This window comes from Prinia subflava, chromosome 2 (genome assembly GCF_021018805.1).
Source record: "Prinia subflava isolate CZ2003 ecotype Zambia chromosome 2, Cam_Psub_1.2, whole genome shotgun sequence".
NCBI lineage: Eukaryota > Metazoa > Chordata > Aves > Passeriformes > Cisticolidae > Prinia > Prinia subflava.
In genome coordinates, this window is record NC_086248.1 from 30091088 (window position 1) to 30117039 (window position 25952).

General features: G+C 36.8%; 1 protein-coding gene across 4 annotated transcripts in view; it reads left to right on the forward strand.

The window, feature by feature from the left end:
• RIMS1 (regulating synaptic membrane exocytosis 1) overlaps positions 1-24435 on the forward strand; it is a 298872-nt gene extending 274437 nt beyond the window's left edge. For 2 of the 4 annotated variants that reach the window (XM_063389461.1, XM_063389463.1), the window contains 5 exons: positions 16096-16237; positions 17803-17915; positions 20232-20333; positions 21003-21142; positions 21500-24435. In XM_063389461.1, coding sequence (XP_063245531.1) covers positions 16096-16237; positions 17803-17915; positions 20232-20333; positions 21003-21142; positions 21500-21718 — 716 coding nt within the window. In that variant the 3' untranslated portion in view covers positions 21719-24435. Of the gene's footprint in view, positions 1-7752; positions 7949-16095; positions 16238-17802; positions 17916-20231; positions 20334-21002; positions 21143-21499 lie in introns of those variants that run through there. The other 2 variants (XM_063389464.1, XM_063389465.1) reach the window with 2 other exon arrangements.
• Positions 24436-25952: the final 1517 nt, after the last annotated feature.

Here is a 25952-nt window from a genome sequence, read left to right on the forward strand (position 1 = left end):
CCAGGGAGGTGGTGGAGTCTCCCTCTCTGGAGACATTCAAAACCCACCTGGAGGTGTTTCTGTGTAACCTGCTCTAGGTGACCCTGGCCAGGGGTGCTGGACCAGATGATCTCCAGAGGTACCTTCCAACCCCAGTCATTCTGTGACTCTGTGATGTCAATTTACGGGGACATATGTGACATCTCCTGACTTCTCATGTTTTACTCTTTATCTGTGTTTGTGTGGTGCCCATGACTACAATATTGACAGTACTTAAGACAGAGGCCATATGCCATAGAGAAGTAGGATCATCAGTTTTTGTTAAAAGAGTTACGTATGAAATGAAGTTGCAAAACTGAGAAGTGAACATTGATGCTTTTCATTGTAACATTGTTTTTTCACTTAGAGTTTCCCACAGGCATGCCAGTCAACGTGTTAGATGCACAGGTAGTGTCTCTTGATGCATAAAAATGGTTTCTTTGTTGGTGGATATGCTTACTTTTAAGAAGTCAATTGATCTTGAGAGTTTGATGCTTAAAAATCCCATTGATTTCAAGGTTTAAGAATTTAGCAGCCCAAGAAGACTATTCTGTAGAATAAATGGATGACCTTTTGCAGATTTTTTTTCTGTTGTTCACAGTTTTCTATTCTCTTAGAGTTGTAGTAGCAACTCTAAGCAGTCATTTTGCAATCCCAACTGGAGCAGGAACTGCTATGGCTACTATGTAAATATGTACTGTTGAACTTTGTAGTGCAATTTATTTTATGTGCTCCTAATTTATGTTCTGACTTTTATAGCTCATATCAGACCTCTTTAATAGTAGTGATGGTTCTTTGCATTGTTGGCAGCCATAGACCTTAAAGCATTTTACAAAGGAATGGTAAGTGCCATTGTCCCATTTTATTGAAGAGCAAACTCCAGGACTGCAAGTGACCCACTGAAAATCCCACAATCTGCAGAAGAGACAAGCCTTCCTAAAAAGCTTACAATTGTAACTGTGAGATTAAAAGATATTTGTAACTGTTTGTTTATCTAGGAGCATGTGATAAGAGAAACAGTAATATAGTGTGCATGTATGTGTGTAACCACTTCTGTGTAATCTTTAGATGGGTATTGTTTTAAGGAAAGGGTCTGTGGGACAGTAAATTTCTATACTTTACAGCGCGTCTTTATATCACTTACGTATTAAACATGTTTAATAATGTTTACAATATAAACCAGGACGATGTTCACTTTCGTGAAATTCGAATCTGTGGCTGAAAGCAACATAATGTTTGGTGCCCAAACATGATGAAGTAGGACTCAGCTCTGTGCTGCTGGGGTATAACATGGGCCATGCATACATTTAATCTGGGCTTCATTTAGCGTCTTCATTTCTTGTGTCCTCCCAGTAAGAATGTTCCTATTTCAGAGATTTTAATTAATTACTCTTTAGAGGTTACTTGCTTTAAGAGCAAACACCACAGATCACTCCTTGCAGTATAAAATTAACTAAATGAGCAAGTAGCAGTACCTGATTAGTTGATGTATTTTAGTGATATTATAGAAGGTATATTGACCACAAGCTGAGTCAGGACCTGACTGTAAGAAGATTCCTAAAGTCTTTTAAGCTGGGAACTCGGTTCTGTGAAGAAATGCATCGGATATGTGAACAGTTCATTAAACTAAAACAGATTCATCCATCACTGGGTTGCCTTGCAAATGTGTATGTTTATACTCACATCCCTTTAACTGTTCTTCTAGCTCATTGTTTGTACTTCAGAAAATAGCATTTTGACATTTGTTAGCCTTGATGGCACAGTCCTGAACTCTCTGTAACAAGAAGTTTTCATTACTATTGTTAGTTTTTTTACCAAAATAATTATCACTGTCAAAATTATCCTAAAAATATACCTGAAAATACTGCGATCATCTGCCTTGCTGAACTGGAAGGTGGTATGATAAGAGGTCACTTAAGTGTACACAAGACATTCTTCTTTCTCTTTGTAATTCTGAAGAAAAGTACCATGATTCTGGGTTGGTGCTTTATTTATCATTGTGCTGTTGGGATGAAGAGAACATAATATAAACTCACAGATTGAGAGGTATATTAAAAACATCAGATGTTTTTATATAAATCATATCCTAGTAGGAAATATTTCAAATTTTCAGGCACCATTCTGCTGGAACAGGAGTTTATAGGCAAGTTAAATTTGGTTTCTAAAGTGTTTTATTTTCCTCACTGTTAAAACAAATAATGTCATAGGATATATGGGAAAAGAAAATATTTAACAATGCCATGCACTTTAGATTTGTTTTAAATAACCCGTGCTTTTATATTTCATTTGTTATAGTCAATGACTCTATTTAGCCCGAATTTCCTTTGAGGATGACAGAAAAATGTATAGACAAGTTAAGGCCTTTGAAAAAGTTTTGGTCTTCGTTGGGCATCTTCCTCTTTCCCAGCGTTGCTTTACACATAATGCAGTCTTCAGAGAAAGACCACCACTGGGCAAGGGTTAGAAAAACTGATTTTACTTAAACATTACAATGGAAAACTCATAAATTCTAAGATTTTTTTCTGGCTATATATTGGAAGATCTTGACTTGAGAGAGATGCTTTCAATTTTCTGCTAGAATATGTTCTTGTTAAAAATTAAATACATATATTTGAAGCTGAGGAAAATAGGAGATATCATGAATAAAAATATTCTTTTGAGAACAGTATGCAATCAGGCACATTGTATGGAAGGATTATTAAGTAAAATAATTTTCAGATATGAGTCATATTTTTAGTGACATTGGCTTCTATTACCTCTGAAATGCAGACTAAAACTCACTTCAAAAGAAAGTGGAGATTGTCTTCATTACCCATATTCTGTGCTGTGTCACTAATAGATAGGGTAAATCATATGATTGCAGACTCTTATTCGGAAGTATTATTTTTATAATACCTGACATGGTAGTTTTCATATTTTTCATACCCTAAAAATAGTGTGTTTAATAACATATAATTATGGTGATTTAAAGGCTGGAAAATAGTTACTAAAATATCTATGTATGATACTTAAGTTGATTCAAAGTCACTTATATATTGTTCTTATTCTGGCAGTAGCTATTTCTTTTAATTTATCAAGGAGCTTCACAAAATTTCTGGTTTATGATATTTGTATGCTCTTGATGTCATCTTTTATTGTGATTTTATTAGAATTTGGCTACCAATTAGATAATTGTGTTATATCCTATCATACCTTACTTAGTCAGGAAGGTCATAATACCAGCTTTATATAAACAAGCCAGAGTTTATGCACTTTTTATTATTAGTTGTTTTATCTCAAATCTTCTGGCAGATTCTGTTGTACCCACGGAGTTTTAAAGTCTGACATTTAATAGAGGTTATAATAACAAAACTGCATGTTTCCTTAAACACAGACTGTGTATAAAATAAGACTGTGCTCTGATCTTAGATTTTACCAGATGTGATTTTGAATCATTGTGTGCATAGGATTTTTTTTTTCTGTGCATGTATTATGTTTAATCCTTATTTTGACAGCATCTTACCTGCATAGAATTTATGTGTCTTACTTTTCCGTGCTATTTAATTGGCCATTGCAATTTTTATACCAACCTGTACTCAATAGCAGCTATCCTCTCACACTTCTAACACCCAAAAAGAACCACTCTGATTAATTATCACAATAATCCCAGGCAGCAAATAGAGGTTTATCTGTAGGTTCCGAGAAAAAATACTATCTGAAATAATTTCTGTAATATAGAGATAGTATGAGATTAGTGCATCTGTTCAAAAGAACCTGACCTTCAAACCATTAGCTCTGCAAAATTCAAGCACCATGGTGTAATCCTGCTATACAAAGCAAGTTTGTTTTACTTTTGTATTTTGTGATCTTCATCCATGAGCTAATATATAATGAAATCCCTGGAAAGTTGTAGTACTCATTGGCTTGAGTAATAGAGTCTAAAGCTACTGTAAAAGGCACATTTCTGTTAAACCAATAGTAAGCCTAGGACCATGAAAATAAGTTCGGTTTATTATATTTTAATTTTGTGCTGTGTACTCTGGGGAGCCATCTCTTTCTGTGCTATCCACAAGTAAATTCAGAATTTGAAATCTGTGGTTCAGAATGGCTGATTGATTATTGCAGATTTTCATGTTTGTTATTATGATGTGGATTTGAAAATTTCCCTTTGTACAGAGCTGTGTAATTTTCTGCTGTCCTTTCTCATTTTCTCTGGTGCCGATGCTGATGTGCAAGTTTGATTTTCCAGTTTATCATTAAAAGGTTGTTATTTCTTCATCCGTAAGAGGTTTTTTAGTGCCCTCTATATCAATACAGCAGGAAAATTGAATGCTCAATCCTAGTGTCTGCTTTTGAATAACACACAGGGAGGAAAATGGCCTGTTAAATAGTTCAGAAGTAGTGAAATTAGCATTGTATTGTATTTTTTGTCAATAGCATACATGGAAAAACATTTCTAGATATTGTATTAGTTCAAGACAAGTGCCTTTGATCCTTAAACTTACTAGTACTCATGCATTGTTGCATTAAAATATGTATTTCATATAACGTTCTGTTTTAGTTCATGCAGCAGTTTGGAAGTGTTTTAACTTCTGAAATAACTAGAAGTTTGGGAGGGAATCAGTTTTTTTCTGTAGAGATAAGGCTGTATTAGCACCACTTCTTTTTTTTCCCCATCTCATTCTGCCTTGTGTTTGAAAGGACTTTAAAATTTTGTAAACGCTCACTGTTTGCTTATATTTATTGGCTGTAATTCAGATGCTCTCAAATATTATTTTATAATATATATGGCTAATTCTCCCTTGTGCTTATATTTCTCTTAGCTTTTTATCATGTTTGTAACAGATTATTTATATGATAAGTCTATTATAAAACAAGCCAACAGTCACAATAAAAAAAGCTTGGTTTGTAGTTAAAATTTAGTATAATTTACTAGGGAAATCATAGAACTCCTCCTGTAGTAGTGTGCTTTTTGCCTCCTGTCTGTTGACTGTTGTCACATCTGCTTCACCTTTGAGAAAGGCAAGTGCTTGCTTGCTAAGCAAGGCTTGTAACCAAGAGAGGAGACCTGGGGAGAATGAGAAATGAGTAGCCATAGGGACCTGCAAAAATAACCTGTAATGGTCGTTGATGGCAAAATGCAAGCTGTTACAGAAAATCCTGCTGTCTCACACTGCTCCCTACCTTGCCCAGATATCAAAGCAATGCTGCTGCTGTGACAGGCTTTTTGTGCTGGTGTCTGTCTGTGGCACAGCTGAACTTTTATATCTTGTCAGTAGTGTTTTCCTCAGAGCGTATTTGATAAAGAACATAAACCGGCAGTATCGCATGCAAACCTTTTTCACAGCAGAGTTATGCCAGAGCATTCATTTGGGAAGTTTGGCTGAACGGTCTGTCTCTAAACCAGGTCTTTGTGTGCAGTTGTCCACTTTGAATAATATAAACACAAAGGGAACAATTATATCTTAGAGTTATGCAGTGTTTATCTAGCACAGGTCTGCTGCCCAAGATATCTGTATCTAACACAAACCAGTCTGAGCACTGTGCCACAAACAGCTCTTTGGAAACGGAAACGTGAGGTGACGGTCTCGCTCACTACTTACCTGTCTTAAATACTTCTGTGAATAAAAAGCTGTTTCAAAAGATGCATTTTGCACCAGGACTAGTATTAACTGGATTCGAACTCTAGTTGATCAAAAGAAAGAGCATCTCCCAAGTTTTCAGCCTCTTTTCTGGAAGTTACTACCTGGGCTGACCTCAAAGGTGAGAGGTATGTCTGTGCATTGTCACAGCCTAACTTGGAACTTCAGGTAGTTACATTTTAAAAGAAATTCGGAAGCAAAGTAAACATTAGCACAGGTACTTTGGCTGAAAAAGAGCATGGTTATAGATAACTGTATCTGAAACGTCAGTAGGATCACTGATGGTGGTACAAGGGACAGCAGTGCAAACAAGGGTGCAAAAACAACATGCAAAATTTTGTCTAAATTTATAGGGAGTTTAAATGAAAGTTTGTTTGAGGTTATTCTTTGAAGGCTACCAAGAAAAATTTACTTTGTAGAGAGTTTGAGATTAATATTTTGGCATTCAGTGGAAGAACAAGCCAAGTTTTTGGTCAGCCTTTGTGTTACACATCCAGAAAAGTAAGTCAAACAGTTTTAATCCTCCAAAGGGGGTTTGGCCCTACAAATGAGAAATATTTGGAATGATTTTCCTGGGACTTGGAGGAGGAGCATAAAGCAGGAAAAGCTGTGACCCAAGGAGCTTTCTGAGAGGCTGCAGAGCCATGGAGCTTTCCCTTTGTGTGTTTCTTAATTTCAACTTTAAACCTCCGTTGAGTTTCCCTAAGAAAGAACCTGTGTGGGAGGGAACTTCTGTACACTGGACACAAGTGCAGTGCTTTGTGTAAAACTGCTCAAGGTGGCAGGCAGGTCCCGGAGCCTTTGCCAGGTGCAAGCTGAAGACAGGTCTTGGGAGACTGACATTAGCACACATTAGCAGCTCCCAACATCAGCATTTCATTCCTACTGTGGTATTGTGCTGAAATAAATCTTTCCATTAAAGCATATTTTGTTGGGTTTTTTTAATTTAACACACATCATGAGAGAATTAAATACCATACAGCTATGTATTTTTCAAAAAGGCAATGTTACCTCCTAAGCATCATTTCTAACATTATCAAGAAGATAAAGATTACTTCAATTATTGCACTAAATAGGAAATCTGTGCCTAAGCAATGAAAACACGTGGACATTTCTGCGTAGGAGTGATATGAGATATACCGCAGCACTGCTGGGGAGCATTTTGAGTTTGTCACATGTACAGTATTTGCAATCTTCAATCCTGTTATGTGTTTTCTAGCTGAAATTAACAGTTTAATTTGTGGCATTTTTCTCCTTAATTATTTTATGATACTTTAAATAAGCAGAACTTTACCATAACTTGAAGATCTACAGAACCATATTGCACGTTTTAATTTTTTTCTGCATTATAATTCTATTTGAAATAATTCTCTTCTTTAGGCTTGACAAATGCTGAGTAATTTCCTTTCCCCCTGCTAATCACCCTGAGAAGGCACATTGTTCTCTACAATTTTGAATCCTAGTTGATAAAGGTGTGTTAAATTAATTGATTCTTAACCAATTGTAAAATGAAAGTATAATACATTTTCAGAATAGAATATTAGAAAAACACATCAATTTGACATAGAAACAAATACTGCAAAGTCTGTTTCCTCAAAAGGAAGTTTAAAGATGAAAGGAGCAATTAAAAAATGAAGTTCTGTTGTCTGAATGCACATGGGTCTTTCAGAGGCAGTGAAACTTTTTTAACTGTGCTGTGCTCAAGTTCCTCTAAGACAGTAACATAATTTGGACTTTTCTTTTGCCTAACTGTAAATTAGTATTTAATGCTAATTTGATGTTTTCTCAGGTTTGCAGTGTTTCAGGTGGTTTTGTGCCAAAATTCATGCAAAATGAGTCAAAATCACCAGGACAGAGAAATGTGATTCTGGATTTATCTGACTCCTCATCAAATTTTGACCAGCAGCATTAAAAAAAAATGAATTGACCAAGGGTGCTAAGAATACTTTGCGCTCTTCTCTACTTCCACATAACTAGAAAATGCATTGCTGACTGATTTTTTTAACCTTTCAGCAATATATTACGAAGTGCTAGCTGGCAGGTAGTTCAGTACTTTTTTCGCTGCAAGGCCCTGTAATGTAATCACAGTTGTAAAAGGAACTTGTGAGTGAAGCAACTTGATCATTCCTCGCAGTGCTACGGTGCCAAGTGGTTACAGGATAACGAGGGAGAGGCAACGCCAGGACTCCAAAGATTTATTCTACCCAGAAACTGCACAAGTTATTTAAACAAAGGTGAAGCTGCTTTAGGTGCTGGCTGCTTGCTAAGGGTTATATTATAGCCAGTGTTTAATTTTGCTTAAACCAAAGGTAAGCCTGTATATTCCGTGTTTTACCATGATGAGCCTGTTCATGAGTCTTGCTTTAGCAATGCGTGGTAGTCTGGCGTTACAACTTTGCGATGCTACAGTCTGTAAAGAAAAACTGGAGTCGGTGTGATACTATGTTGATCTGATACATTAGAAATGATCTCTTAAAGGTAGATTATTAACATTTTTAAAGGGAAATGTGATATCCACCTGGAAGTTGCTGGTAGTGGTAAAATAAATCTTAGAGGGCTTGAAAGTTGCAGTCGGAGCAAATCAAACTACTGAAAAGGTAAAGCATTTTCAAATTGTTTCACTGGTTGGTAATTGAAATGAAAAGGGGCTGTTTCTGAAGCTGTAATGTCTCCTGCTTAGTATGCTGTGAAATTGTATTAGGGTTGAGCTGTTTTTCAGAAACTTTTCTACTGTGCAAAAAGACATGTAACATCTTTTTACTGGAGGATACTTTAGCACTAGTGGTTTTGACAGTGTTTCAATTTGCAGGTTTTTTGGAGGTTATTAAAATAATTAGACTTTGGGCTGCCATCACGTACAGCACATAGTTCTCAGGAAACTTTTTGAAAATGCACTGTAGCAGTGAATTTCTTTATTAGTGATGCCTTATAAATCATTACGTTGGTGGTATCATCTTGTAAAATATTGTCTTTTATTAATCATACTGTCATGTTATGTTTTTAATAATAAATACTGAACTATTCGTAATTGAGAAGACTTACTTAAAAGGTCTCAAATTTACTACAGCTGTAATGGCTGTCTAAAACCACAAAAGACATCAAGTTACTTAAATATGTATAATGAAATGAAATGTTGGTTTAGTTTATCTGAAAAATCTCCCTTTTTTTTTCTGTATCGAATTTCATTTTTCCCTGCTGTATTAATTGCAAGCTATACCCAGCACCCTTGCCTTGGACAAATGTTGTCTGTATACCATATGTCATTTCTCTGAGAGGGCTTGGCTAGTTATAAATAATGTCATAATATAGGGCTGTGTTTTAATGTAAAAATATTATTGTTGAAGTGCTAACAGCTCTTTTGAGCTTCTTATTTCTCTCTGTCTTGCACTCTCCTCCCATTCAACAAGAAAGCCAAGAGTATATGAGAAAGTGCTTGATATTTTATAAACTGTTTATATAGTAAATAATTTGTTGGAAACATGGGTTTGTTGTTTTACTAATTGAATTTCATTGAAATAGTCTTTAGGAGTTGAAGAACATGGCACATGTAGCTATTATCAGCTTCACTGACATATTCTGGTTTTATGTAGCTCTTCACATATGTGTGAAGAAGATAATTGAGATGCTTTCATTTCACTATGTTTATAAAGTGTGCTTAGCACAGTCCCAGAAGTAGAAACTCATTGCTATAGAACATCTTTGATTGCCCCATTTTGGCTGACGGACAGTGGCTCTTTTCTCTTCATTGCAAGTATGTGGACAAAACAAATAATCTTCATAAAGTAATTTCAGAAGCCATAACTGATTTTTTTCTGACCAGACATCCTTGCTTTGCCTAAGATACATGTGTCCTGGTTATTTCCTTCCCTGACAAGAAAAAATCGTAAGTATCAGGGTAAACATATAAAACACCTGCTTGTTTCTACTGTCCTCCTTCTATTTTTTTTCAGTAAATATGTCTAAGACATCTAAAAGAGATACAATTGGTAAAAACAGTTGCTTAAGGTTTTGAGACCACTGTCAGGTAGTAAACAATGGCCTGATCCCACTTTTTGTTTGCTTTTATTTTGAGCATGCACCTATTCCTGTCATTTGCTCTCTAAGTGCTACTTCAGTTTCATGCAAGTCACTAGGAGCTCCTGGATAAGTTATTTTGAAATCTAAAACTTTTAAGAGTCTCAGTCCACACGATTTATTTTCAGTGAAAAATACAGTCAAAAGGTGAGAGTTTGCTGTACACTGCCTAAAATGCCATCAAAGCATTGATATAATCCTTGACAGCAATTCAGTGAAGCCTCCTCCTTTTGGTAGTATTGGTGCTTTTTGTTTCTTTGTTCTACATATGTCAGAAAAATATATTGTGTATATTAAGGGACTAATTGCATTATCTTTTATGTATTATCTGAAAGTATTTATTGGGAGTACAAGGTGTTTTTCAGATGAGTTTGTGACTTTATAAATACAGTTGTGAGATATAGTTTATTCATTTATACATATATACATACATAGTTTATTTATACAAACTTCTGATAAAATTTCTTCTCAATAAATTGTCCCAGCTGAAAAGGTGAATATTCTTTCTAGAAGGCTTTGTAATTTATTTTAGTATAAATTTTGTTTGTAGATTTGTTTTAATAAATAGAAATGGGAAGAAGTATATGATGGTTTATATTTGAATTTTAAACCTCAGGCTCTAACACCACAGAATATCAACAGCATTTTCCTTTCTTTGAATATGTTGCGTGATATTTGGAAAAAACACTTGAAAGACAATTACTGCAATATTTCACATCTTTTTACAAAGAGCATTATATTTAGGAGGGTATTGCACAATACACAGAATGGAAAATACAGGGGAATATTGGATGATATAAGATCTAGAAACTTGTATTGTTGAATTCTGTATTTAAATGTCAAATTTTTACTATTTATCTTCTGTCCATAGTCACTATGCAGTTTCAGTCTTAGTGATCAGTCCACTGCTGAGTTCATCTGAGAGATGTACACATATTTTTAAAAATGCTTTTTGAACTATTTATTCCTTTTTTTTTTTGTCTCTGTTTTAGAACTATAAGCCAAGGGAAACTTTGTCAATTCATGTGTAAATAAATTTTGTTGTTGTCTAAAAGCACTACATGCAAAATGAGGGGGATGCTGCAGAACTTGTAATCATGCAGCTAAATTTGAAGTTGTAAAAATCACTAACGCATCAGAAAAGACCAGAGAGACATGTTCCCCTTGGCTTTTTTTAATAGATCTTTGAATTGAGGTTGACCCCTACTATTCCAGTTGGCATAATCTCGTTGGTGTCTCACACAGTCAGTGTACAAACCAACCATATGGTCACAGTCCTGCCAGGTTTTGGTCAAAACTGGCTTGGAGCTGTAGTCCTTTTAGGCTTTCTTTACAAGAGCATACTTGATACTGCAAATGAATTGCTCTTGAGCCATATAATGGTACTTCTTATGATCCCTTTCCTTAGTGGATTTAGCAGTTATGAATGCTTTGTTCTCTGGTGTGTCCTTTTGAACCAATCATGAATTTTCACATATTCGGGTGCTGCATGTATGTAAATTTGCTGCTTCTTTGCGTGCTAACCAACTAGTTGCCCCCAGTTATGATTCTGGGCAATGCTCACTTAAGGCACCTCTCCCCAGAGGCAGCACACAGAGGGTCATGTCAGTCTTCTGCCCTACAGCAGTCTTTAATACTGTCCTACTGACTAAGCTCCCAAGCTCTTGTCCTTGCACATTCTTGTATGTCCCCTAGCCTTGACCCATGGCACATAATGCACCTTGGCATCTTGGATGAGAGCTTTGCTCCAGCAGCCCCTCTTGACATTTCAGACTTCCTGAACTGAAACAAGAGCAAAATGTAGTAACTGCCTCCAGGCACCACACAGACCACAGAGGAAAAGCCAGGCCAATGGTGATGCCACGTGCAGTCATGTCTTTGCTAAGCGATGGGGGGCTGGGAGGGGGGAATATCTGGTATTGTCCTCTCTGAATTGGATGCCTTTAGAATGTGAAGCTAGCTTTGAAGTATCTGTAGTACACCATCTTAAATCTCTAGGTAACATCATTAACCCTCTCATTATAATTCTGTAGTCAATAGCTCCTGGCTCTTAGACTTGAAAGTGATTAGGAAGTACAGAAATTTGGAACATATCAATTACTTCAATGTTTTGTGCAAATATAAGGTAGAGCATACTTGCTTTTTGCTGAGCTTCTCAGGGTTCTCAGGTCTCGGTCTTTTCAAACTTACTTTTGTCTGTGAAAATGCAAAATCAGGGGCCAGTTTCTGGTCAGACCGAAAGGAATCACTGTAGACTATATTTGTAATAAGTAGATGGAAATAGCACATTGCACACACTTATCAGCATGTTACAGCAGGATGCTACAACGAGCCTGTTGATTAATTGCAAAATCCTTACAAGCTGTGTATATTTCATAGCTGCAGGTGGCTGCTTTATGATGCTTTGGCATCAGTTATTAAATCTGCAGAAATATTCATCACAATTGCTTTTTAGTAGTTTTTCTCTGGTCTTGTACCAGTTAAGCCAGGTGTTTACATGTCATTTATGCACATCAGTCTGCATTCCTGCATGCAGAAATCCTTACACAATTGACACAGCAGAGAAGCTTACAGACCATTTGGAGTACATTTTACATCTAAATTATATTCAATATAGAGACATCCTCTGTCTGCACAATGAATTTAGTGTAATCCACACAGTGCACGCAAATAACTGCAATGTATTATAAAATTTAATTGTACATACCAAACTAATAAAAATTTGGACCAGGATCAAGCATTCTCCAATAGACACTCTGACAAGAGCAGAAAATCTTCTCAGTATGTCATAGCATAGATATTGAACTTGAATATTTTATGAACCTGTATTATTCATGTAAAGACAGCATTCCAAAGATATATGCAGATCTCTTAGATTAAAAGTAATACAAGATGAAAGTGAAAGTTTTCTAAAAGAAGAATTATCAATAGCAGGGAAAACACTGGTGGTTGTTTGGATCCCTCATTTCATTGTGCAGTCAAGGCAGGACTGGAATTATACCCCAGACTGAGTTCATTTCAGCAAAGCACCTTTAGAAATAGAAGCAATTTCCAGCTCATCTGCCTGATAAGCACCTCCCTCCCTCACCAAACTAGGTTTTGCTGAGAAGTTTACAGAGGCAAACTAACAAGATAAACCATCTCTTGACCTTTTGTTTTAAAATTGGAAAAATAATGTATTATATCCTCTGAGATATGAGAGGCATAAGTGACCAAGGTTAAAACTTCCAAAACCTTTGCAAGAAGTATTTTCGTTCTTATCCATGGACAAAAGCAATTTTCTCTATACCATAAAACTCTCGTGTTTCATCATTCTGTTGGGTTACTGTTATGTTTCTGATTGTATTTCAGAATATTAAGACTGAGGTTATAAAAGTAAATAAATTGGAGGACTCTAGTTTTCTTGAGAAATGTTGTGGGTATTAATAGCAGTTATAAGGGGAGGCAAAAGAATGTTTTTGATTCTTCAACCTGAAAAGAAAAAAAATGCTGATGAGAAAAAGAAGTAGGATCTGGCACTGTAAGACAGAGAGCAGTGACTTGAAAATACTTGGAAAAAGACAATCTTGTACTTGCAGCTCAGTAAGACAAGGTTTTAGCCTTGCTTGTGGCCATGCTCAAGGATTCCTACTTCATGGTCTGTGCTTTTCAAATCTGTGGAGCAAAGAAATGTGTTTAAACAGCAATACCAATGTTATCCATGACAATGTAACACTACTGTTAAAAAAAGTTCTTCCTGATATTTTCAATCTCTACTGTGGCTCAAAGCTAAAATATTAATTTTTGTAATTTAATTAATGGATATTTTTAATAGTGATTTTTTCTATGACTGTGTTCATTATCTGTCCCAACAACCTGGTTCTTACTGCTAAATTTCAGCACCCACCATGTTGTCCAGGTGATCCAGAACAAAATATCTTTAGCAATTTGTGCCAAGACCATGATAGTCTTGCGGCTAGCTCTAGAGTCTCCTCACTTACTTTTCCTGAGCCCAGAATACCCAGAAGAAATCCTATTCAGCTGAACACATTTCAGGCTCTAGCCTATTATATCCTCCAGGTCATGCTGCCTGATCTGGCTGGCTCTGGAAGTGCAGGCAGGGGGTAAATACCCCACATAATCTCACATGCTTTGTAGGAGCAGATGGAGACAGAGACACTTTCAAACAGGTCCTGGTGAGAGAGAGTGATCGAGAAAACAAAATGGGTGGAAAATGCATACCTACAGAAAATGTGAAAATCCTGCTTTGGAGTACAACTCTATGTGGCTTTTACTTCCTAGGTGCTTTTGAGTTGCTTTGAGGCTCATCCTGCCTAATCAGCATTGATATGCTGAACACACCCTCAGTTTTTATAGAGAAAGTTCAAATGTAGGACCAAAGAAAGGACCAAGTGTAGCATGTGGGTTTCTACATAGAGAGTCACTGAATCTCCAGCAAATCCCTTCCACAGCCACTTGCACTGTGTAAGTGTGGAGCCTGCTCTGCTTGGTGCACCTTGCCTACTCTACTCTACCTCACATTTAGTAGCATTGGATAATGTGTTTTCAGCTGACCAAGGAGTGGCAATGTGGATGAGCTGTAGTGGCCCACAGGAAAACCTCCGAGCTGTTGGCCTCAGAAGGAAGGAAAGGATCTGTGGAAGCAGCTGACCTCTTCCACTCAGAGGCATCTGGGTGCGGCTTAGTGGCCGTAGATAAACAACCCTGGTCCAAAAAGCTGAAGAGGGAAACCTCCGCTCCTTTCACTGTGGGCATGTCTCCTCTAAGCCCAATACACTAATTCTTTCACTATTGCCATGTTTGCTGTTTCCCTGAGAGCTTCAAAGAGGTTACTATGATAGCTGTATGGTATGATTTCTCCTTGCCCTTCCCCAGCTCTGCACACCCAAAGAGCAAGGTCCAGCTGATCTCCACAGCATGTTTAAACACCCTGGAGAGTGGGCAGGCTGTGTGAGGGCTACAAAAGTCTTAATTTTTATTGTGATGTGTAAGATCTGTCAACATCTGTCAGTCTCAAACATCAACAATGCGCCTGTGAAACAGGAAGGTGAAAAATCTTTTACAGCAATTCAGTCTCCACAGCAGATGGATATGGAAGAAGTATTTGGTTTTTCAGCTGTTTTCCTGAGCAGACCATGAAAAAGATGCATGCAGACTTTCCAGAGGTGAATAAAGGAGCGCTGAAATGAAGGGGTAAATGCAGAAGAGTGTTTTAGCATTACTTACATGAAACTTTATCAAATCTATTACTTTCTGAGAGAAAGTGATGTTACCCATTGAACTTTTTTAACCTATTTTGAGCTAAATAAAAAAGACCACGACACTGAGTTTGAAGACAACACGTTATTACATCACATGGAGGCTTTGGTGGAAGAAATTTAAAGATCATTGAGAACAACTATCATCATCTAGAAGTATAATTTCTGCCGTGTGACAGCTGATCTATTCACTCTAAATCAGCCATAACATGAGAACCTGTAAAGGACTGGAAGCCCTTCTTGCCCAAGGGAAACATGAAAACTTCCGTGTGAAAATCAAATTGCATTTTAAAGGGTAGAATCAAAAGATAGGTGGGATAGAAGCTTTACCAAATGGATGAAGTCTTTAAACAATTTCAAAATATTTACATTACTTTCTAATCTTACAGTTGCAAGCCTAGAGTCTGACTGCCCAGAGAGGTTGTGGAGTCTCCTCACTGGAGATATTTAAGAACTGTTTGGACACAATGCTGTGCAATAGGCTCTAGGAAGTGGGGAGGTTGGACCAGAGGCTCCACTGTGGTCCTGACCAGCTTAACTATTCTGTGGTTTCCCAAACAAATTCCCCAAGAGTTATTTCTGTTTCAGAACTACTGAGATCATATGTTATGTAAAGTTCAGTTTACTTTGAAGACATTTTGAGGTGAGAAGTAAAATTTTGCCAAGTCAAAAGACATTATTATATTTTTGATACTAAGTATGCTAATATTTAACATTTTTCTGTGGAATGTATGAAGGATTTTTTCCCTTTTTTTATTTTCTGTGAGAATTGTATCTTCTTTTGCAGTCACCCAACTTAGCAAGGTGGCTAGAGGCACATTACCAAGTGTGTGGTTAGTAGACAGTATCACAACCTGTCTACATTCCAACAGTGTAAAGGCCATTAACAAGACATCTAATTTCTAACAAATTACCATAATGAAGATCTTCATGTTGCAGCCTTTCAAAGAGAAGTCATTTCCAGTTTTCAGCTGAGGAAGAGAGATTGCTTCTTCAATCAGAATAGACTTTTTATTTTAGTAAATAGTAATGACCAAGTCAGATCACTGCTCTTGGGTGAAAACTGCAAGGGAAGGCTTTGCTGCAAGTTATTCCAACAGTTGCTTCTTTTTCTCTTCTTTCAGAGGCTGGCAGCAAGAAGCTAAAGAGCACGATACAGAGAAGCACAGAAACAGGAATGGCAGCAGAGATGAGAAGTCGTATGGTTCGACAGCCAAGTCGAGAATCCACTGACGGCAGCATAAATAGTTACAGCTCCGAGGGCAAGTAAGTGGCATTAAAAACATCAGTAATGTAGCAGAAGTTTCTAATGTAGCAGAAGTTTCTTTCCCATTATTTAGGATGTCCAAAATTCTAGCTGAAGTAAAAAAATCTGTGTAAAGATTCTTCTTCTTGAAACATATGAAAAATGAAATATTTTAGGTACTTAACACAAATTTCATGGAAATTAAAATTGAGACAGGACTTCTTAAGAATTCTTATTTTCTCTGTCAACCGGTGAGGCATTTTGTTCATCAAAAGACAACTAAATTAAGACTGCATTATTCAAAACAAAACACAGGGATACCTTTTCTTTGAGATATGTTTGGATTACCTCAGAGTTAAACTTCAGATGTTGTATGTGAATTCCTGTGATATGAAACTCTGTTCAGTAATACTATATACAAAGAAAGTTTAATTTGGAGTTGTTCCAAGTCTCTTATTAAGGGCTGTAAACCCAGAGCCCAGCTGCCCCATCAAGGCTGATGTGCAGAAATCAAAGCTTTTAACACCAGATGCTTGTGGTTTTATTAGGAAGTTTTTTATTATTTTTGCAGTCTGGTAGGGAATTTCCTTTGAGAAAGAAGATTGAGCGTGGTGGCTGGCCTGCTGGGGAATACGTTTTCTAGACTTGGTTCAGAGTCTGTTCTCTTATAACAATTATTTCTCATAATTGTTATAAGGAAGTCAAAGCTGAATCTTCCCATCATGGATCACTCTTTCTGTCTCTTTTTTTTTTTTTTTCTTGTTATTGTTTGGAGACTGTACAGCTATTAAAAAAAAAAAAAAAAAGTGTTCACTATTGAATATAAGAAAGCAGCTTGGCAAAGTACACATTAAAGCATCATAGAATAGTTAGAGTTGGAAGGGACCTGTAAAGGTAATTTAGTCTAACCCCCTGCCCTGGGCAGGGCCATCTTCAACTAGACCAGGTTGCTCAAAGTCCTGTCTAACCTGGCAATGAATGTTTCCATGTAACTGTGCTGATGCGTTACAGTTCAGTTTGTATCCTGAGAGAGGGGTGGGTGGCAACTGTAGATCCAGGTTTGTCTGCCAGGATATTTTGGCTAGAGAGTGGCATTAGGTTTAGCTCTAACCACCACTACTGCTACTGCCTGCCAGTGTACTGCTTCATTAAACAGCTGCAGCAATCAGATTAATTTAGTGTATACATCTGTTTCCCCTGTTTGTTCTAACTGATGCAAACAGATGGGGTTTAGATCTATGTAAATCACACACTCACTGATGAAGAACAGGCTATTAAATTTCATGAGGCTTTTAATTTTCTCATACAAGGTCATTCTTAGTCTGTTAACCTATCAGACTCTTCACTACTCCTGGAGACCTCCTTAGCAAGACCTATTTTATGGATTACTTTGAGTCAATGTGCCGAATTTCTCTACACTGCTTTGGGGTCCATGGGAAACATATCATTCCTAATGCTGCAGAATGATTTGTGCTTGTGCATCCTGAGCTGCTTGCTTTGTATCAGCAGTACTTTTGAGTAAATACTGTACGATGACAGAAACTAATCCCATTCTTATGCTTAATTAGCTTCTATTTTGTTTCAGCTTAATCTTTCCTGGAGTACGGCTGGGCGCTGACAGTCAGTTCAGTGATTTCCTCGATGGACTGGGACCTGCACAGTTAGTAGGCCGACAAACACTAGCAACCCCTGCCATGGGTAAGAATGACATGTTCTCCTCTGTGAAATGAATAATAAGACAATTAACTAATGCACACATTGCCAGACTACAGCACCAAAAGGAATTTTACCAAGTGTCCTCCTTCATTGTCAACATGAAGGTCCTATCTGCAGTCACTGGTGTTCCTATTATGGCAGCATCCAAAGTGGGGTGAGAGACAGTATTTGCACCATTTGAAATATTGGATAATCCTATTTGCAATTTGAAGATAGGGGTTTTACTTCCCACATAAAATTATTGTCTAATTGCTTCTCTAATCATAGCTCACTGCAAAATCTCAGCTGTTCAGAGTCTGTATTTACCTGACACAGACTATATTGGATATGACAGACGGTTTCTGGCCATACTGCACTTTTCCAAGCTTAGTTCATCTAACTCCAGAAAGTGAAACTTCTGGAAACATTTGCAATGCCCAATAATCAGTCACTGATAAAGCCAGTGCTTGTCATGGGAGACACAAAGTCCTTTTCTACAGCTGTTGGGGGCTGTGATCTTATCTATTTTCCAGACCAGTCTGCAATTTCCTTTAGCAGCATCAGCTGAAGCTTGTTTATGAACAGAGTATGAGTTGTATAAGGAGAGCAAGAGTTCAGAACTGTGTATCTTTGGAAAGATTTGGGGTTGGGGGTTTTTTGGGGTTTTTTTGCTTATATATGGGCAGTTCTTAGACATGCTTTAGGATGCTAATTGAGGAGTCCTTGATCCACTACTGTAATACTACTTCTGCTGGAAATTATAAATGGCCAATGCTTCAATACAACTGTCTTGAGAAAATCAGCTACTGAGACACATCTGAAAAAGGAGACAGAAACAGGGGAAAAAAAATTTCAAAAGACATTGTTCCCTTCCCAACTCATAAGCAGAAGGAAGACTATCTTGAAAATGTTCTGAGGACCCTCTAAAGCAAAATTTCCTTTATAAATCCAAATGACTGCTACTAAAGCACTCATAAACATCAAACTTATTAAATAAACTTTTTTATTATTATTTTGGAAGAAAATGTATTAGTGATATTATTTGCCCAATTAATATCTAAATGCTTTATTGGTATGCATATAAGGGTCTACATTTCTTCTGTTTCTTTATTTTATTCTTGTTTGTGACTAAAAATCTTTCTGCAGATAACTTGAGTAAAACCCTTATTTTGACTTTTAGAATTTTTTCTACTATAGGCTCAAGTTTTGGCCCCCAAAAGGCACTCCACCGTGTTTTTAAACCATTTTTAGAAGACTTGCTCTGTGGTATCCTTTCACTAGTGATGATTTGAAAATGTTTGGATTATTGCTCCCCCTTCTGGTTACCTGTTGCATGTTTTATTTTGGATATGCGATACAGACGTGTGCTCTTAAAAAGGCTTGTTGGAATTTTCTTCTGAACTATTTTAAGTGCAAAACACGGCTGTGTTAGTTCAAGCAAATTTTAATTGATAAAAAAATCTTTTTTGCTGTTCTTTCATACCTCACATACCAAGGTATAAACACTGCTTTAATATGCTGTTAAAATGTGAAAATCTCATGCCCCATTAATTTCAAAATGCTGTTTCTCCAAGTCCAGACCACGAACCCTATAGTTCAAGATCATCAATTTATGAATTTGGTTTTTAGACAATCAGAGCTTACATATCAAATATATACATACTCACATGTTTCATGGACGTAGTTCATTTATTTGCTCAAGTGTCACGTAGCTGATCATGTCATACTGTGCATTTTTTATTCTAAATTATCTATTTTAATCTAAGTAGATTTCTCCTCAGCTGATTCCATGATACATGAAAGTATAGAGATAAAATTTTTTGACCATCAGCACATAGTTTACTGCCTGCCTATTAATGTAGATCAGAACAGTGCTTGGTCTCAGAGTAAGCAGTTTGCGTTTTCTGCAGGAAATGTCATTTGTCAAAACTCAGGCAAGGAAACAAGTTTGACTATTTATAAGCAAAAGCAGTTTCTTTTTTTTACATGTTTTGCAATTTTAGTCACTCCAAAAATGTGTGTGGAATATTGATAAAATGGAAAAATTGTAATCTCTGTGCTTGGTGGAGATTTCTGAAGGAAAAATACCTCTTTTCAGCTGGTATGAACTGTATACCAAGAGAGGGCACCATGCTCCCTAAGTATGTATTATTTAGTCTTTATTTAAGGATGGAGAAGCTAAAGGGATCATCAGGAGACACAACAAGCACAGTAATATAGAAGAATAATATCAAACTAGTCTTTCTCTTTCTCATTATGCCTTATCTCCTGCACTGTACTGCTTCTCTAAAATGTGGGCTTCTTTATTCTCCCTCTCAGGCGACATCCAGATTGGAATGGTGGATAAAAAAGGCCAGTTAGAAGTAGAAGTCATTAGAGCCCGTGGCCTCACACAAAAACCTGGCTCCAAATCTACCCCAGGTATGGAAAAGAACTGTGCACAACAATGCTGCAAGAAGGGAGCAGCTTGTGCTAGTGTTACTGTCAGTGTCAATAATTTGCATAATGTGTATTGTAATAATATTATATCATTTTATAAGGACATTTGTTGAAGTTCTAGTTATTTATAGAACCAATTATTAGAGATTTAGAATCAATACGCCAACCACTGCTTATTGTAACACCTAGAACAGTTTTTTTAGACAACATTTAGTGAAAATGATACTTTGGAATCTCCTTAGGAGCTAGAGATGAGAGAGCAATTCATGTCTGTGTCATTGGAGTGGCATGGTTTTAAATACTCCTTTTATTTTGAACTATCTCTGACCCCTAAGCATTTATAGAGACTCCAGAATAGCTGTCAGTGACAGCTAATTCCTGGGAAAAGAAAATGTTTTTAAAATGACAGACATGAGGTATAATTGTTGTTAGTAACATCTTAGATCACTACATTCAAAGTTGATAAAAATTAAATTGATTTCTTATGGGCTGTGTCATCTGTTTTATGAATATAATTGTTTTCAGATTATAGAATTTCAAAGATAAAACGAAAATAATGTGTGTCATTTTCTTTCTACTCTGTTTCCTTTTAAGGCATTTCAGATGTGCATTGTCAGTCCAAACATAACATTCTTGATGTTCTGTTCGCAGCTCCGTATGTCAAAGTGTATCTACTGGAAAATGGAGCATGTATAGCTAAGAAGAAGACAAGAATTGCAAGGAAGACACTCGATCCTCTGTACCAACAGACACTGGTTTTTGAGGAAAGTCCACAGGGTAAAGTCCTTCAGGTCAGTTTCTTCTTAATCCATTTTAGGCTGTCATTTGGGGAATCATTTTCTTGTTTACTTAAAATTAACCATTCCATTCAAACTCACTAAGCACTTAATTTTATAAATATAATTAAACACATCCTTGTGGCTTGTGGTTTCAGACTTGCAAAATGTCTTATTGCATTAAAAATTTCTCTATTGTTGACATTGCTTCTGTCCTGCTATGAGGTTTTCCCATGAAAGGGAAGCAGTCATTCAGTCTTGAGAATAACATTTCCTTATGCTAACACATATAAAAGCAAGAGTGAACATGGATAACCCTGTATAAGCATGGATTTGGGGACAATCATTAACTTTAATTTTATGTTTTTCCAGGTAATAGTTTGGGGAGACTATGGCCGAATGGACCACAAATGCTTCATGGGAGTTGCCCAGATCCTTCTGGAGGAACTGGATCTATCCAGTGTGGTAATAGGCTGGTATAAATTATTTCCACCTTCATCGCTAGTGGATCCAACATTGACTCCCCTGACACGCAGGGCTTCCCAGTCATCTCTGGAAAGTTCAACTGGGCCTCCCTGCATTAGATCATAGTAGCAGGTGCTGTCTGTTCAAAACCTCACCCAGGATAACAATTGGAACCAGATATTCACATGAGCAAGAAACACTGTTGGAGAGAGACAATCACTTCTGGTTTTGCTTGTAGTAGTTATCAAACATACGTCTGTCTGTTGAGAGATGGCTTAAATTGACAGAACAAAGGTATATCACATACAGCTAATCTATTAGCAGCTATCACTGATGCTTATAATGATTAAAAACAAACAAAAAAAACCCAACAAAAACAAAAACAAAAACAAAAACAAACAAAAAAAAAAGAAAAAAAAAAAAAGAAAGAAAGAAAGAAAGGAAAAAGAATAAAGAGAGGGACCTTTAGATTCGACCTAAGTCAAAGATGACCCAAACTGGAAGCTCTCACTCTGTTAACAATGTTGTATTTTTCACATTTTGAGAGAGCCCTCAAGCAGTGTTACCTTCCTGGTGTTTCAGCAGTTTTTCTGTACTTGTCACTTCCACTAGTTTTTTGCCATGTGATTCTGCTAGTTTTGTAGAAGTCCTCACAATGCTAACAGAGACCCTTCCTTTCTTTTTCTAAACCAAACAAAAAAGGGCTGAAGCATATCTCTGTAAGCATCGTTAAAGTGTTCAACAGCCACAGTTACAATTCCAGCGAGTCCAAATCGTTTCTCAGTTCTGGTACTTACAAGTCTTTCACGTGGGAACCCAGAACAAATGACAAATCTAAGTTATATTCTTAAAATAGAAATCATCACAGTGCCACTTTTTCTTTGTAAAAAGCAGACATGTTTGCATTATATATATATATATATAAAATAACTTTTCTGTTTATGATGTTTTGCATGGAAGAATTTTGAAGATTTCTGCAACTACTGCTGGGGACTGGTAAAAGCAGCTTTAGTCTTAATTTTGACATTGAATATGTTACTGGTAATGCAATTTTCCTCCTAGAAATGGAGAGGAAATACTTACGTTTCTGTGTATAAATGTATATTTGACTTCCCAAAATGTTGACCAGGAATGAATTGAGCATATGACACTTTCAGCTGTACCCAGGCTTCTCTGATGTGTGTCGCTTCAGACGCACCTGTCTGCCCTGGATAGAGCATGGTATGAGTTGTTCAATGTTTCACTGGAAATTCCAGTTGAAATATTCTGCACTTACTAATGTTTTTATCAAATTTTAGTTTACATTTCTTTGAGATTGATGCAAGCACAAGGCTTGATTTTTTAACGCAAGATATCTTACTTTTTGGAGAAAAAAAAATCAAATTTCAATTTGCTTTTTATTCATTTGAGTTCTTCTTGGCCTTGAAATCCCTTGTGATATTCTGTAAATGTGCGAAGAACTGCAGATTCCTGCAGGTGCATTGATATGTTTCCCCTCCTTTTACAGGCCATTCAATTTTGTGATCACACAAATAGAGCAGCATGACTTGGAACTGTTCAAAGCTGCATGCACGTTTTGTAAAAAGAGATGAAAAAGGTTATTTAATAATGTATGTTAGTTCCACATAGGCCAGCTTGTATGTTGCATGTACTTGTACAGTTTGCTCGTAATTACTATACTGAAGTAACCAAGAAATCTAAGCCATCCATTTTTCTTATAGACATTTTGCAGGTTTTAGCCAGGCTAGGTCTGTGGGTCTGGTGCTAAATGTCTATAGATGGACTTTATTTTTTACCCTATGGAAAACGTGATGTAGTACGGACCAAATTCCTTCTAATAACTATTTTGGTGTAGATTCCTACTGTGGGGCTGTAACACATGTAGAAACTGTGTACACACTAGGTTTTAATTCATAGACATACTGCCTGCACCAAGTGAACTATTTATTATTACTCAACACATGGGAATTATTCTGCCCATCTTTCCATAGGGCACAGATTGGTTACTGCTCGACCTGCTGAGCAGGAAGAACTCAAGCATTGGTGCACTACTACTAGATCCTGTTCTGTCTTAGTGGCCAAAAACTAACTAGCTATAATTCGATAGTATCTTTCTATTTTGACCACTTGTCTTAACACTCCCCTGTGCTTTTAAATGAACTTCCAACTCATGTTATGTAAACATGTTTAATAAAATTTCCTTTTCATGTCCAGTGTAGTAGTTGTGCTCTCTGTATGTCCTGAGGTTCATCTGTGATTTCTGCTTGCTGCAGGACTGTGTGATATGTGTTAAGGAACAGTGAAATAAGTAATTTCTATGGTTCTTTTGATTGCTGTAATAGTGTATGTTGAAATCTGGGGCCAAAAACTGAGGCCTGGTGAAAGTCATGTTTGGTTGGCTTCCTTTTCCCTTGAGAAGCCAAATTTTGCTCTCATTTGTTGAAGCAGGCAAATTGAAGTTCCAAAAGAAAAAAAAAATTACCCAAATTATTATCTGTTGAAATCAAATCAGTTTGTTGGAGAGGAATGATGCTGTGGCTGCTTGTAGGGCAGCAGGGTGATACAAGTCAGGCACTAGGACTCCACTTGATGTGTGCTGAGCCTTTAAGATATGAGAACAACTACTGACCTCTGGCACTTTTTAAACCCATGAACATGCCCTTGTATTGTGACGTTGTTACAAACAATGCTTTATAGAAATTTACCTGAGAGCAGAATTTGGCACTAAAATTTTGCTAGAGAAGCAAAGATTATGTACTTTTTTTTTTTTTAGTTTTCCATGTCCCACAGATACCTGATCACAATTTAAAAATAACATAAAGACAGTATTGCCTCACTTTGAACACTATTGTTTATTACTTTATTTAACTGAAAACATGGTTAAGATACTGAAAAAATGACTAATTAAACATGGTAAATCTCTGAACAAAAGGCATCTTATTCTGTGTGGTGGGAGTGATCTGTTTAAATACAGAATTTTTCATGCTGTTGCAAAAAGCCCTCAACTTTATTAATCTCATTACTTTGAACATCGTGTCCAATACTAGGATATCTTTTCCTTTCTGATCCTGAGAAATAAATGAAGTCCAGCATTTCTGACCTCCCCCTAGAGCACAGAAAATATGGCAGCAAAAGAACATGCTAAACTATTTCATTTATGGTGTTTATGATGAATGGGGATCATAAACACCAAGATTTCAGGAATGTGGTGGTACAGCATGCTAGGTCAGACAAGTTGTGTGCTGGGCTCCTTTCCCAGGGACTGCTGCCTTTTAAAGACTCATTGCTGAGTGTTGGGATTACAATACATAAATAAATCAGATGAAGTTCCCTCTTGGTTTTCCCTTAAGAATGCAGTACTACCTTGACAAAACAAGTTGCTGAATTTTTATTAGTTTATGCCAACACCTATACAGAAAGTTTTTTATAGAGAAGATGTCTCATGCTCCGGACTTCTATTCTTCAGGAAGTACAGCAGCACTGTCACCTCTGCATTTCCAGCCCCCTCCCGTTGTCAGGTCTGACTGGCCTGCGCTGCTTCATCGCAGCAGGTCTCCACAGAACCAAGATTCCCATGTCCATGCTAGACTATTGATTATAGAAGGCAGAATAATAATTCCATTTAGAACAAGCTCATACAGAGGGCAGTAAGACAATCCTAGATATTCTAAGAACTCTTGTCATGCAATTTAAACCAAAAATTAAGATTTTCAAATTCAGCAAATATTGTAAAATAGCAATTAAATTAAATGTTACAGTATATACTAAAAAGATTTTTTAAGTCTATTTGATAACTGTATTTGCATACTGCAGAAAGAGTGTCCACACAGAGGGAAAAGTGTAGCAATATTACACTAATATGTAAGAATAAAAAAAGATCTAATGCTATCTAATTCAGAGAGTGAGAGATAGCTTGGAGGGAGATGTTTTCTAAACATTAGTTACTGAGCAAAGTCTGTTAGAAGCCAAAACCAGCAGCAGCATTATACTTGGGCTGCTGTCTGTTAAGCTGCAGCAAAATGACATCATCCTCCAGTTTTAGAAAGGGATGAGTTTCTTCCAGTGACAGACAGGGTCTGAGACTGAGTGAGCAACCTTTGAGTGCATAGGAATGGCAAAGCAACACAAGAAAAACAGTGGCAATTACAATAAAAAACAAATGCTTAAAAAATATGTAAAATACTTTTGTAGGATTTTGAAGGCCTGAAAGTGCAGCCCTGAACCATATAGAGAAGATCTGGATTTGGAGTGAGTCCCCAGGTATCCCTTATACCAGGTCAGAAGAACTAGATGTCTGTTAGCAGCCAGTGCTAGAGAGGCAGCTTTTTCTAATGGAGCAGTTTTCATGTACAGTTTGCCA